The sequence below is a fragment of the Colletotrichum godetiae genome, assembly GCF_030913485.1.
Source record: "Colletotrichum godetiae strain CBS 193.32 chromosome Unknown BDP55scaffold_65, whole genome shotgun sequence".
Classification (NCBI taxonomy): domain Eukaryota; kingdom Fungi; phylum Ascomycota; class Sordariomycetes; order Glomerellales; family Glomerellaceae; genus Colletotrichum; species Colletotrichum godetiae.
Window position 1 is genome coordinate 62,305 of NW_026851313.1, and position 14,158 is coordinate 76,462.

Sequence of the window (14,158 nt, forward strand, 5' to 3'; positions counted from 1 at the left end):
TGGATCGCAAAGTGATAGCAGCAAGGGAAATGAGCCCATCGTGAGGCAGACGGACTAGACCCCAACGAGCTGTCCCGAGACAAAATGAGGGCTCTGACGACGCCCGGATAGCAAGCGGGGGGTCACGAGGGATGCGAGCTGTGGGACTCATGTACGATGTGTATTCTCCGAGACAAGAACAACATCCGTGAGATCGAGGTGCGGCTGAAGGTTGGCATGGAAGCCTGGGGGATTCTTCAAGTCGGTGAGACGATTCGTGGGCCGAGAGTGCAGTAGTCTCGGCCGGCGCACGTTCTGGCAGATTTCAGCTCCGTATCTGCAGCCTCATGATGGGCCAACAGAAGAGCGTTTCGAGAGGCGAAAGTCCACCTTTGCCGCTTGATACTTTGTGTGGAACTTGGAAGGCCGTAAAGGGTCCAGACTCTAGAACCTCGAATCTTCGGGTTCGCAACCTTTACGAGGCGTGAGTAGAGTTTCCTCGAACCTTTGGTCTGGATGTGTATACAGTCGGTCTGCCCGCTTCAAGTGCCGAGCCTTGCATATCGACTCGGAGCGGCCACGAGTTATCATGCCATTCAGGACAAGTGTCTGCCACAGCCTTTAGGTTCCTGGGCCATGATTTGCTAAAAAGCGAGAACAGAAAGAAACAACACACGATGAAGTATCACAAGGGCGTGGATGGGATGTCCTAGTAGCCCGAAAAAGACTCTAGCTCGTCGGGCCAGGCCTGGCAGACTAGGTACTACCTTGGGTAGGCGAGTTTCCCCAAGCTTGCTTCCTACTCCACCTGTCAAGATTGAAACTAACAATGGCCATGAGTCGTTGGCTGGATGTTTTGCCGGGAAAGCTGCTGAACGTGCTAGGGACGTTGTTGTATCACATCAGATACACGTGGTGGTTCGTCAAGCAGTTCTGAAAGGTGGCCGCCATGGTTCGAGCTATGCGTTTCCGGACAATACGTCCCTGGAGCCAGCAGCAGGGATTCCCGTCCATGGCACCCTAGCCCATGAAATAGGATATGCTAATCAGGGTGAAGTTGAAGCTTGTTGGCATATGCGAGACACGGGACAAAAAGAATAAATTTGACGAAAGAGATAGCGGGCGAGGGAGTGGCGGTGGCGCTTTTGGGGAAGCTGGAAAAACCTGGAGGGTGTCGAGGGGTGTTGAGTGGTTGGTTGTGAAGTAAAGTCGACTTCGGTGTTGTTGATGATTGGTAAGGAGGTGTGGTGCCTAGGTGTGGATGGTGTGGGAGGTGAGGAGTCGTTGACCGAGAAAGCTTGGTGGGAGCCGGGATGTCATTCGCTCCCGGGGTAGAAGGAAAGGGCGGAGTGGTGGTGGTGGAGCCCGCTAGAAATCACCGGACTTGCGCCCCATCCACAGGTGGCTTCCACCATTCTCACCTTCCAACACAGACGACGGGGGCAGGAACATTGTCGGGAACTGGGGAAATTGGCGCTTACCTAAGATAGTGAACGACGTGTCCACGCTACGGGTGTCTAATGGACCTGCCTTAGGTAAGGTAGGTGATTGGGAATTTGGGGTAGGTACCGTGGTACTTGTGGACGATGCCGAAATTACCATCCAGGCTCTTTCCCATTCCCTCGGGTAGGCACTGCCTCGTTGGTGGCTTCTGGGGTACTTGAGGTGGCGTCAAGGTGGTCGGTTCCTTCACCGAGCGAACTCTGTGCCTTCCTTTCCGAGGTGAAGTGGTCCAGATCTCACCTGCACCTGCTCACCTTGGCTCCTCCATCTAAGCAAGGAAGGAAGGGACGATCTTGGATCTTGATGGCGATCCCTGCCCGCTGTTGCACTGCACTCACGGGCCAACTCGCACTCAACCTTGTTCCGTTACAATTTACCCATATTCCTTTAACCAAATTTCAACTTCAAGTGACCACGATGCATTGCCAGCTTCCTTATTTTCGTCGGCCCTCAATCCGAACTTTGTCATAGCTTACCTCAACTAGGTACATATACAGGCTATTCCCATTGCAGTGGTTTCTTCAGATTCCCTTACTTGACAGGGCATTCTCGAGCTTAGCCGGACAAGCTCCTTGCTGAGCTCCATTCCCCTTCCGGCACATCCCACTCGTCTCTTGTGGAGAGCTCCGCTTGAGATAGGTGGGCACTTCGCTATACGGATATCTGCATATGGATACCTACGAGGAATACGCCCCCAATGGGATGCCCCAGTGGAACGCCACGAGTCTCACCTGCCTCATGCCTCTTTCAAACCCGCGAGGATAGGCACCGTGTGGCCATGCGTTTCCAGACCCTACCGTCTCAGTGGACTTGTTGATGACGTCTTCGAGAAGTCTAGCTTGATGGGAAAGCATCAATCGAATTATCAGCCACCCAGAAATGGGTTTACACCTCTCGTCATCGAGATCGCGGTTCATTACCTCCGGTGTAAGTATAACGCAAGAAAAACGAGGTTCACGACATAAAGAAACTGTCTCTGCTATCCCGTTGTCTAACGGTCTGGGGTGCTTTAGCCAATGCTTGACGCCCCCGCACCCTCGTCGACAAAGAGGAAGCAATCCAAATGCACACATATTGGCGTCTTGCCGCGTGTTGGCCTTCGCTCGAGCCAAAGGCCAAGGACGTGGGAATATCGAAAAGTCACAATTGCCGCTCCCTCTCCAGAATTCAATCGAGCGGTCGACATAGTTGACCACCCTGGACAAGCTAGGCCAACACTGCCCACTGTCTCACTTCAGACGACATCAGAGGACAACAAAACAATGTGGACGTTGGAGTGGTCGATCATGCTCGAATCCAAATCCGGTGGTTCTCTGGCATACGCTGGCGTTTGGTACCTGAGAAACCTCAGTCAATACCCATCACCACAGCTTCGATAACCCTCGATGTTATCCATGGAGAAGACGGTTTCCGCGCGGCTCCGGCTCACCTAACTTTGCGAATGACCTTCCAAAATTACCATACATCCGTGCGAGCTGCACTTCTTCGGAGCATCTTCATGACGTATTGGCAAATGACTTCTAGCGCTTCTCGGCAGGCATTGTCCGCTTGAAGAATTACAAGTCTCTACATATAGAGCCGCTTCTGCGCTTCTTGACACTCTCCTGAAGACGCTAGCGGACTCTTTGACGCTGGGCTGGGACCGCAAGCTCTCAATATCTGCCTACGCTGGGTGGCGCTTTGGCTCCTAGAAGCACTTGTGGGAGCGTCTTACCTACCTTAGTCTCCTTCTTCTCTACCACACACGCTACCAAGAATCCCACGCCTGGACGCTTCAGGAGACACGTCTGGCTGATCGGATTTTCCTTCTGCTGCCGCTTCAAAACATCACGTCAAAGCTTAAGCAACACGGGGCTTGTTTTCCCTTTGTCGTTCAGTTAACAAGCGCCGTTTTCTGGATTGTTTTGCACTCTGAAGTATCAGCAGAGTTGCTCTGCCTGCGTGGGGGATGCTTCGGTGCATACCAAAATCTGGGGCTACTACGGAAGATGCGGAAGACGATGGCGAGGCGGACGACTTACATTACATGATGGATAGGACAGGTACTTGCCGAGTACTTCTCGACTTGGAAGAAGTGCCACCACTTCAAGTCATAGGTTCGCCCGCACGAACGCCTCATGGATCTTCCAGAGCCTCGCTATTTCTAGCTTCGTAGGGCACTCGTCCTCAGTCATATCTCTACCCTCGTCCGCCAGGTTGGGAACACAGCTGTCTACTTTTGGTTTTTCATATTAATCGATCAATCTCAGCTTGCCAGGTTGCTTGCTGCTGACACTCCTCATCATCCTTCTGATTCGTCGTTTCGCTTTCTGACCATTTTGTTCTCGCCTTGCCGATTGGACCCCGACTACTGATCCGGCCAGACGCATTCTCGGATCGGCCACACACCACACCAACTCTGGGAATATTGCTCCTTGCGTTGAGCTGATACGCTTTTTGGGTGATCCACCTCTGGATGGGATTGGACGCCTGAGTTGAGCTGGCAGTCTGACGCTTGACGCTGATTCACAAGTTCGAATAAAGTCCAGGTGGAACGAACTTCACGACGGCCAGCCCGTTTACTACAAAATGGTCAACCCTAATCGATGGTCATGGTCAGCGGGGCCACGAAGAAGTTCATTCCGAGGGGATGCGGTGAGCAGCACTCAGCCATTAGCACGTTCTCCCGACAAGCCCATTTCGTGCGAGGTCGACGTCCCAAACGACCAAAACCTGCAGGGCGGCGCTACCAGTGTCTCATCGCGCCGTTTGACCAAGAATCGGTGGAGCTGGCGGCCAGATGCAGCCATATCGGTAACCCTGGAAGAAAACCAAGAGACAACACAGGGCGAGAGGCAAGACAGGGAGCAAAACCAGGATCAAGCAGCCACATCAGCAAGTAAATCCCGCCGGTTGTCGAAACTCATCAAAAAGACTGATGCCGCTCCTACTTCTGCTTCTCGAACAAAACGGAGGCCAACGTCTATGATCGCAACGACAAGCTCTTCATTCGGAGCATCGCCTTCTTACTTCCACCCCGTTTCCCAAGCGGCGCAACAGCCATCAGTCGACGGGGAGGATACTTCATCTCATGCAAACCCCCTTCCAAACCAACCTGCCATAGGGGTGAAGAACAAGCTCAATCGCTTTCTTAGTCGACACATTACCACCCGGCAAGTTGACAAGAAAGCTGTGCCGGTGCAACATCAGCATCAGCAGACACAGGTAGATCCGACACCGCCGCCATCCCGACAGCAGCAGCAAACACAAAGACCCATGCCGATGCAACCCCCGATGCGCCATCGTCTCCAACTCCACAATCCCCAGAACACGCTTCGGGCATGGCCAGCCCCCCCTGTCGCCCACATTCAGACTCAGGGTTACACTGACAACGGTCGTCTCGTTGCACCGCTGCCAGGGCTCGACGAAAACTCGCAGCTGCAGCTGCCGCCAGCGACAAGCCGACCCGCGACTGCCACAGGTCCAGTACCGGCAGCGGCGCAAAGTCTTGGTGTCGGTACCCCGTCGTCATTAAGTGCTGCACCTGCGGCAGACGAGACAGGGCTGCTGAACCGGCTTATGCGACGACGATTGGCTTCCAAGGACAAGGACTCTCAGAATAAGAAGACGTCGATTTCCGCCGGCAGCGATAACATAGATTCGTCCGTGGTACTCGATCAGCAGAGGACCACGGAGCAGTGCGAGACGCAGACACGGCCTTTACTGATGAACCCGCTCATGTTGAACCCGTCGCACCCAACACCTGCCGAAAGTGAGACTGTCTTGGATGCGCGAAGAGGCTCTTTGAAGTCCTCGGTGCCCCGATTCATACGTCCAGTTACACTATCACAGCAAGTACCGACGAACGCGACCCAGACTGCCGGCGTCGCCAACCCGTCCAAGCCCAAGTCGCCTCCCCAACAGCAGTCAACCATGCAGGCCTCGAGTTCCAATGCGCCGACGCAGCTCAAGTCGCGATCCAAACCGAGTTTCGGAAAGAGGTTCTGGTCGAGATCCGGCGCCAATGATTTTGGAGATGATAACGTGACCACTACCGAGACACCGGCAACAGCCTCGGCGCCGCGAACGGCCTATGTTCCCAAACACGCCGCGGCTGACTTTTCGCGCACGACTTACACAAATACGTCGCGCCACAGTCGCCATAGCTTCTCCTTTGGCAGCGACCCGGGTGACGGCGCTCAAGCTCTGGCCACAATAACGGCCGCCGCCGCCGCCAGGGTAAATGAGCCGGAGCAGTCTCTGGTGAGGCAACGGACGCCATCCGCAGAGACTGCCGAGAAGCGCAGGTCACGCGACATGTCGATTTCCAAGTATGAGGCGCCGCCTCCCCACGAACTGCACCGGCGTCTCGAGATCGTTAAGAGCAGCGAAATTGAAGTGGTGACCACTAGAGAACCGGTCGCGGTCGACCCCTGGCAGCAACAGCACAACTTGTTGCAAAATACTTCAAATACGTCGTCGACGAACGGCAAGGCTCCTGCAAGACCCCATGCTCCTCGGCCGTTGTCATCCAAACGACACAGCTTCAATCTTGTATCGGACCCTTACGCCAGAGACCTCACACCGCCAAAGTCAATTTCCCCAGTCGAGATGGAAGCGCCATTTGACCCGCCAAGCCAGCCAGAGCAGCAGCAGGAGCCGCCATCGGCACCGCCACGGCCCATCTCGTCTCACAGTCGTCCGCAGTCTGGACAAGAGACTCCATCTCAAGAGGCTGGTAGCCGCGAACCGACGGATTACGAACGTTTCGTGGCAGACGCTGAAGTTGCCGAACGCGAATATCACGCGCAAATGTGGCGGAACCTCGCACGACGTTCCGGGCACTACGGTTATAGCGACAACCCTTGGAGCGCGGCTCGACAGGGCGATGCTCCTACTGCGCAACGCAACAGTGTTAACAACAAGCGAAGCAGCGCGCAGTACTCGACGGGGGCTGGCAAGCGTGCAAGCATGATGTCGTTTGGCGCGGCAGACGATGAGCGCAACTTGATTTCGGCAAGCTTTTACGGCGAGGCGCCACGCAAGCCGAGTCTCTCTCACAGCGCTAGTGTGGGGGCAGATGGGAAAAGGGGGCTTCGACACCAGGGGAGCGTATCGAAGAGGATCTCGGACTACATTAAGCCACCAAAGCCATCTCAGGAAGCCACTTACGAAGATTGGCCCTCTGGTCGAGCCAACCGACGCAGTGTCATTGCTGGGATATCTGAATAAACATGAATGAGATATGATGGGGGAGGCTGCGGATAGAAAGGATTAGGTATTGCATTTGGGGTATTGGGTATTGAATGCATAGAGGGCAGAATGGATGTTTTGGGCGCAACATGGACAATGTCTACACCAAGACAATTATTTCCGGGGACGATATATCACGACTTAACCATTTCCTTATTTTCTCTACGAGGATCAGCCTCATTAAATCTATAAAACTTATATTGATATGCCGTTTGCAATGGGTTCCTCGCATGAAGTGATGTACCTAGGTTGTACGGAGTATCAGAAGTGACACGGAATGTCGGGGTCCTCAACCGGCGGGGCCCCTCGGCGGAGTTCCCTGGGCGGCGGGGAAAAGAGGAACGACGGCACGGATCAACCTCCTGAAGATCCATCACGGCGGAAATCTAAGGTTAAGGGCCTGGATGCATTGCTTAGGTAAGGCAGGGAACTTGGTAGCAGGGTCCACGTACGCTACGTACCCCACGAGCCACTGCAAGCGAATGATGACTGGCCACATCAGGCCAAAAGAGCCAAAAGAGCCCCCTGTTAGACTGCTCCGCCAGCTGTAAGGTGGCCTGTGGGTGGCCTCCCCAGGTGCCCCAGCTTCCCAATTTGCCATCGCGAAGGAAGAAAAAAGTGACAGATAACCACCACCTGGCTTTTTTTTTTTTTTTTTTTTTTTTTTGACATTGCGGATACAGTACGTAAATCTGTTGCCTTCGGCTGGCTTCTGCTTCCAGTTTCCGCCGCTCACTTCTCCGCCGCCAACAACGCGAGACCCCACAGTAAGGAAGGTAGCAGCAGCACCACCACCACCAACCCTGATTCTGCCACGGGTCACATCTCGAACTTCCTTTGCTGCACCTTCACACATCGCAACATCTCTTTGTTGTGCTCCATCTGCATCATCGGGAGAAAACCACTGTCGATGCAACAAGGGACATAGCATCAACCGACAAACAGCCCGTCTCCATTCATTTTGTCCGCCCTCCTGTCGCTTGATCCACGATATCGCGCGCGATCGCCCACCATGGCGCCTCTCGTGGACAACCCTCAGATCAAGGTGGCCGAGCTGTGGAAGCCTCTACCGACCTACTTCCACGCCTACGTCTGGCCCTTTGCCATCGTCTGGCCCATCTTCCTGCGCTACTACCTTACCGCCGAGCTTTACGAGAAGCACATCGCATCCGAGGAATGGACCTTTGTGTGGATCGGCTCCATCGTCACCCTTCAGTCCCTCGCCTGGTTGAGCACCCACTGGAGCGTCAACCTCCAAGCTACCTTTACTGCCACACGCGCCAAGTCAATTGATGAGGCAGAGCTCGTCAAGATCATCCCCGTTGCCAACGCCGGCTCTGCCGAAATCTGCAAAATCGTCCGCGACAAGGTAAGCCCGTTGCGAAGAAGCGAATTCCTCTTCTCTCCTACTCTCCGGCCTAACTGACCCAATATACTAACACCTGTACAGGTTGGCGGCAAGATCAACACCTCGTTCTTGTTCCAGAAGCGCCGCTTCATCTACTTCCCCGAGGATAAGTCCTTCCGAACCCTTGCCTACGATATCGATGCCGAGCCCAAGCCCAAGATCGGACGCTACCAGCAGTCCAAGGGCATCACAACCGAAGCCGAGCTGAAGAGGATCGAGGAGCACTATGGCGCCAACGCCTTCGACATCCCCGTTCCTACCTTCACCGAGCTCTTCAAGGAGCACGCCGTCGCGCCCTTCTTTGTCTTCCAGATCTTCTGTGTTGGTCTCTGGATGCTCGACGAGTACTGGTACTATTCGCTCTTTACGCTCTTCATGCTTGTCGCTTTCGAGAGCACCGTCGTCTGGCAACGCCAGCGTACCCTCAACGAGTTCCGTGGCATGAGCATCAAGCCCTATGATGTATACGTATATCGCTTGGGCAAGTGGACCGAAGTCCTGAGCGACAAGCTTCTGCCTGGCGACCTCGTCTCCGTCGGACGCACCAAGGAAGATAGCGGCGTCGCCTGCGACATGCTGCTTGTTGAGGGAACTGCTATTGTCAACGAGGCTATGCTCTCTGGTGAGAGCACCCCTCTCCTGAAGGACTCTGTACAGCTTCGCCCCAGCGACGCTCCCATCGAGCCCGAAGGTCTTGACAAGAACGCTTTCTTGTGGGGTGGTACCAAGGTTCTGCAGATCACCCACGGCAACCCCGACGAAGAGAAGCCCAAGCTGGCATCCGGCGTCCCGCCCCCTCCCGATAATGGCGCCATGGCTATCGTCCAAAAGACTGGCTTTGAGACATCCCAAGGCAGCCTTGTCCGCACCATGATCTATTCCACTGAGCGTGTTTCTGCCAACAATGTAGAGGCTCTGCTCTTCATATTGTTCCTTCTTATTTTCGCGATCGCCGCTTCGTGGTACGTCTGGGATGAAGGTGTCAAGAAGGATCGCAAGCGCTCCAAGCTTCTGCTTGACTGCGTCTTGATCGTCACTAGCGTCGTTCCTCCTGAACTGCCCATGGAACTCAGTCTTGCCGTCAACACCAGTTTGGCAGCTCTGGCCAAGCTTGCCATCTTCTGCACCGAGCCCTTCCGTATTCCCTACGCTGGCCGCATTGATATTGCCTGCTTCGACAAGACCGGTACCCTCACCGGCGAGGACTTGGTCGTTGAGGGTATTGCTGGCCTGGGACTGGGTCAAGAGGGCACAGGCACCCCTCGCGAGGCAGATGGTGCGCACTCAACCATGACTCCCGTCAACGAAATCCGCCTGGACACCACTTTGGTTCTTGCCACTGCTCATGCACTCGTCAAGCTCGACGAGGGTGAAGTTGTTGGCGACCCGATGGAGAAGGCCACTTTAACTTCTCTCGGCTGGACTCTTGGTAGAAACGACACCCTTGCCAGCAAGCCTACCACAGCTGCTGCTACTGGTGTTAGCGGAACTGTTCAGATCAAGCGCCGCTTCCAGTTCTCCTCCGCCCTCAAGAGACAGAGTACCGTTGCCACTGTGAACGGTGCCGATAAGGCTGGTAACAGGATCCGCGGTACCTTTGTCGCTGTCAAGGGCGCTCCTGAGACCATCATGAAGAGACTCTCCATCGTCCCTGCCGACTATGAAGAGACCTACAAGTACTTCACCCGCCGCGGTTCTCGTGTTCTTGCACTCGCCTACAAGCAGCTTACTGTCGACGACGAACTCGGAGGCAAGAAGATCAACGACCTCAAGCGCGACAACGTCGAGGCCGGACTCACCTTTGCCGGTTTTCTGGTTCTTTCCTGCCCGCTCAAGGATGACGCGAAGCAAGCCGTTCAGATGCTCAACGAGAGCAGTCACCGTGTCGTCATGATCACCGGTGATAACCCTCTTACAGCTGTTTACGTTGCCCGCGACGTTGAGATTGTCGACCGTGAGGTCCTGATTCTTGACGCACCCGAGGACAACGAGGGCGGCGACAAGCTTGTCTGGCGCAGCGTTGACGAGAAGACTATTATCCCTGCCGATCCCTCTAAGCCTCTTGACCCCAAGATCATTGAGAACAACGATCTTTGTGTTACCGGATACGCTCTGGCCAAGTTCAAGGACCAAGTCGGCTTCCGCCAGATTCTCCGTCACGCATGGGTTTACGCGCGTGTGTCACCCAAGCAGAAGGAGGACATCCTTGTGGGCCTCCGAGACATGGGTTACTACACATTGATGGCTGGTGACGGTACCAACGACGTTGGCGCTCTCAAGCAGGCTCACATTGGTATCGCTCTTCTCAACGGCACTATGGATGACCTTACTCGCATCGCCGAGCACTCCCGCAACACCAAGATGAAGGAGATTTACCAGAAGCAGGTTGACCTCATGAAGAGGTTCAACCAGCCCGCACCCCCTGTTCCCGTCATGATCGCCCACCTGTATCCTCCTGGCACCAGCAACCCTCACTTCACCAAGGCCGTCGAGCGTGAAGCCCAGAAGAAGAACGTCAGCCCTGAAGAGTGGCTCAAGGCCAACGGCGTCAGTGCGCCCATCGAGACCGTCACTTCTCCTGGTGCTCAGCAGCTTCTCAACAGCAACGACCCCAAGGCCGCTCGTCAGGCCAAGGCTGCCGCGAACGCCGCTAGCTTTGCCGATAAGATGACCTCTAGCTTGATGGAGACGGAAATGGGTGACGATGAGCCTCCTACGCTGAAGCTTGGTGACGCCTCCGTTGCTGCTCCTTTCACCAGCAAGCTTCGTAACGTTATTGCCGTTCCCAACATTATTCGCCAGGGCCGCTGCACACTTGTCGCGACCATCCAGACGTACAAGATTCTCGCTCTCAACTGCCTCATCAGCGCTTACAGTCTGAGTGTATTGTACCTTGAGGGTATCAAGTTCGGTGACGGACAGTACACCATCAGCGGTATTCTGATGAGCGTCTGCTTCTTGTCCATCTCTCGTGCTCGCGTTGTTGAGGGTCTCTCCAAGGAGCGTCCCCAGCCCAACATCTTCAACTTTTACATCATTGGCTCGATTCTCGGACAGTTCGCCGTCCACGTCGTTACTCTCATCTACATTGCCCGATTCTGTGACAGACTTGAGCCGTAAGTTCAATACTACTACTATCCTCCCAAAGCCAAGACTAACAATGCAACAGCCGCTCTGGTGACGTTGATCTCGAGGCCGAGTTCGCGCCCAGTCTCCTCAACAGCGCCGTCTACCTGCTTCAGCTCATCCAGCAGATTAGCACCTTCGCCATCAACTACCAGGGACGTCCCTTCCGTGAGGGTCTTCGCGAGAACAAGGGCATGTTCTACGGCATTGTCGGTGTTTCCGCCCTGGCCTTTTCCTGCTCCATGGAGTTCATCCCCAAGATCAATGAGCAGATGAAGCTGGTCCCCTTTAGCGATGAGTTCAAGATGACGATGACGGGCATCATGGTTATTGACTATGCTGCCTGCTGGATCATTGAAGTCGTTCTCAAGAACCTCTTCTCCGACTTCCGCCCCCGCGACATTGCTGCTCGCAGACCCGAGCAGCTGGAGCGTGAGCGCGTGCGCAAGGCGGCGGAGCAAAAGATCAAGGACGAGGAGGAGGAGAAGAAGGCGCAGGAGAAGGTGGCCGAGTTTGAGCGCAAGGTGGAGGAGCGCCGCCAACAGCTCGAGGCGTGGAGAACGGGCCGACAAAGGCAGTAGATGTGAGGTCGGGGTTTTAGACTAATTGTGCAACCAAAAAGAAGTTAGACATGCAATACTTGTGGAGAGAGGAAATTGTATGATAGGGAATGGGCATGAATGAGATGTGCGTACAAGTGTTCGATCCTTTAGCCTGTGTGACCTGACACCTCAATGTCATTAATAAGGTAGCCTTTTGTTTGCAACACGAGGCATAGATAGCCATCACAAGGGGACGAAGCCTACCTTGGTCAAACGTCACTCAAACGATCTTTATCAACGGGAAACTTTGGGGCGTTCTCTTGTATACATGTTGAAAAAGTAAGAATCCTGGACAATCTCAAATCACGACGTATCACGACATATCACAAGAATGTAGAGAACAGAATTTGAAGTCAAGCGTGTTTGAGATTTATGGTACAGAGGCAGACCCAAAGTCGATGCCACGAGTAGAAGTGCACAACCTTTTGTGTGCGCTTCTGTGTCTACTCGTCATCCCTCCCTTCCTTCTCTTTTGAAGCCGGTTCTTGGCTGGGAAAAGAAAAAGCAAATATGGGATGTGATTTTGTTTGTTTCCAAACCCTGCTCAACCATTTGTGTGTGGTTTCCATCTACTACAACACGTCCCCTAGTTTACAACAAAGTGACTGAGTGTGCACTTATTTGGGGGGGTTGGAGGCGACAAAGGCAACACCCTTGGCAATGTTCTTCTTGAGGTCGGCGAAGCAAGCCTCGAGGAGCTTCTCCTCAGCGGCGTCAACCTTGCCGAGGGGAAGGATCTTCTCGACACCGTTGGGGCCGAGCTCGACCTTTGAGGAGAAGAAGTCGATGCCCTGGTCCTTGTAGAGGGGAGAGTCGACAAAGGTGGGCTCAACGATGCCCTTCTCGCCCTGGGAGGCGCGGAGGAGGGACTCGGCCATGCGGGCACCGGCGAAGGCCATGGAGAGGGTGGCGGAGCCAGCGCCGTCCTTGGCCTTGACGACCTCGTCACCACCGAACTGAACGCGGTTGACGAGCTCGTCGTTGGAGGAGAGGTCGGGGTGGTTGGACTGGGAGAAGAGGGGGACGATGGTGACGCCAGAGTGGCCACCGACGACGGTGATGTTCTCGTCCTTGGGGTCGGTGGACTTGATCTCGGAGACGAAGCGGGAGGCGCGAACGACGTCGAGTGTGGTGACACCGAAGAGGCGCTTGGGGTTGTAGACGCCGCGGGCCTTGAAGACCTCGGAGACGATGGGGACGGTGGAGTTGACGGGGTTGGAGATGACGAGGATGTTGGCGTCGGGGCAGGACTCGGCGCAGGCCTTGGCGAGGTCGCGGACGATGGAGGCGTTTGTGTTGAAGAGATCGTCACGGGTCATGCCGGGCTTGCGGGGGACACCGGCGGGGATGAGGACAACCTCGGCGCCCTTGAGAGCGCTGGCGAGGCCGGTGGCTGTGGGGTCGTAGCCCTTGACAACGGACTTGGTGTTGACGTGGGAGATGTCGGCGGCGACACCTGGGGAAGAGTCAATTGGGTGCTGCAGAGGAAGAGGGAGATGATGACGAGCTTACCAGGGCCTCCACGAATATCGTAGAGAGCGAGCTCAGTGACTCTGGGGTTGAGCTTCATGAGCAGGGAGAGGGGCTGGCCAATACCACCGGCGGCACCGAGAACGGTGACCTTGGAGAGCTATAGGGGAAGGCATGTTGTCAGCTGGATGGTCTTCGTATTTGTTTGTTTGTGTGGGTGCCAATGTGGTGATGATGCATATGTCTTTGTTGACATTGGACCATCACGAAGCTTCATAGCTCTGTGTCTCCCTTCAGTTCCGGGCGCCGAGGTCGGCTTTTCGGAGCTATGGAGAGGAGAGCTCTGCTTGATGCACAGGTAATGAGGAATTGCGAGCTAAGGGGTAACTTACGCTTCTCGCCGAGGCGGAGAACATGCGGCGCTGGACGAAAGACATGATTGCGACGAGGAGGAGGGGGATGTGTAGTAGGTAGATGGTACACAAATGGGATGGAGGAAGGAGGAAGGAAAAGAGCAGAGGTTTAAAAATTTATGAGGCGCGCGAAATAAGTTGGCAGGCACACAGCAGCAGCGAGTACTCCGTACTCCGTACGTACACTGGTGACTGGACAGGTCACAGCCCAGCGGACGGGAGCCACAGACAGTGGATGGACGGGGGGCCGGGAATGGGAGGATGCGGCCTTGCGAGTGGGTGAAGCGGAAAAAGATGGGCCGTCCAGGTGTCCACCTCACTGTCCACTGCGGCCTGCCAGCTCTTTCCCCCGTCATTCCCGGTGGTCACTCACTCACTGCTCCTTCCCGTCTCCTTCTCGGGCTCGCTCTTGCCCTCCAGTCCCA

At 55.0% G+C, this 14,158-nt stretch overlaps 4 protein-coding genes across 4 annotated transcripts; 3 read left to right on the forward strand and 1 right to left on the reverse strand.

The window, feature by feature from the left end:
• Positions 1-2,361: 2,361 nt before the first annotated feature.
• BDP55DRAFT_637244 (uncharacterized protein) lies at positions 2,362-3,173 on the forward strand (the record flags this gene model as incomplete). The annotated part of the gene is made up of 3 exons (XM_060572975.1): positions 2,362-2,409; positions 2,496-2,815; positions 3,020-3,173. 3 exons carry the CDS (start codon positions 2,362-2,364, stop codon positions 3,171-3,173), a joined length of 522 nt encoding a protein of 173 aa, XP_060423817.1.
• Positions 3,174-4,446: 1,273 nt separating this feature from the next.
• BDP55DRAFT_563723 (uncharacterized protein) lies at positions 4,447-6,693 on the forward strand (the record flags this gene model as incomplete). The annotated part of the gene is made up of 1 exon (XM_060570270.1): positions 4,447-6,693. One exon carries the CDS (start codon positions 4,447-4,449, stop codon positions 6,691-6,693), a length of 2,247 nt encoding a protein of 748 aa, XP_060423818.1.
• A 1,033-nt stretch (positions 6,694-7,726) lies between these two features.
• BDP55DRAFT_733563 (uncharacterized protein) lies at positions 7,727-11,829 on the forward strand (the record flags this gene model as incomplete). The annotated part of the gene is made up of 3 exons (XM_060580106.1): positions 7,727-8,083; positions 8,165-11,238; positions 11,292-11,829. The coding sequence occupies 3 exons, from the start codon at positions 7,727-7,729 to the stop codon at positions 11,827-11,829; spliced, it is 3,969 nt and encodes a 1,322-aa protein (XP_060423819.1).
• A 638-nt stretch (positions 11,830-12,467) lies between these two features.
• On the reverse strand, positions 12,468-13,757 carry BDP55DRAFT_637247 (malate dehydrogenase; the record flags this gene model as incomplete). Its single annotated transcript, XM_060572976.1, has 3 exons — positions 12,468-13,306; positions 13,363-13,480; positions 13,713-13,757. 3 exons carry the CDS (start codon positions 13,755-13,757, stop codon positions 12,468-12,470), a joined length of 1,002 nt encoding a protein of 333 aa, XP_060423820.1.
• Between the last annotated feature and the right edge of the window lie 401 nt (positions 13,758-14,158).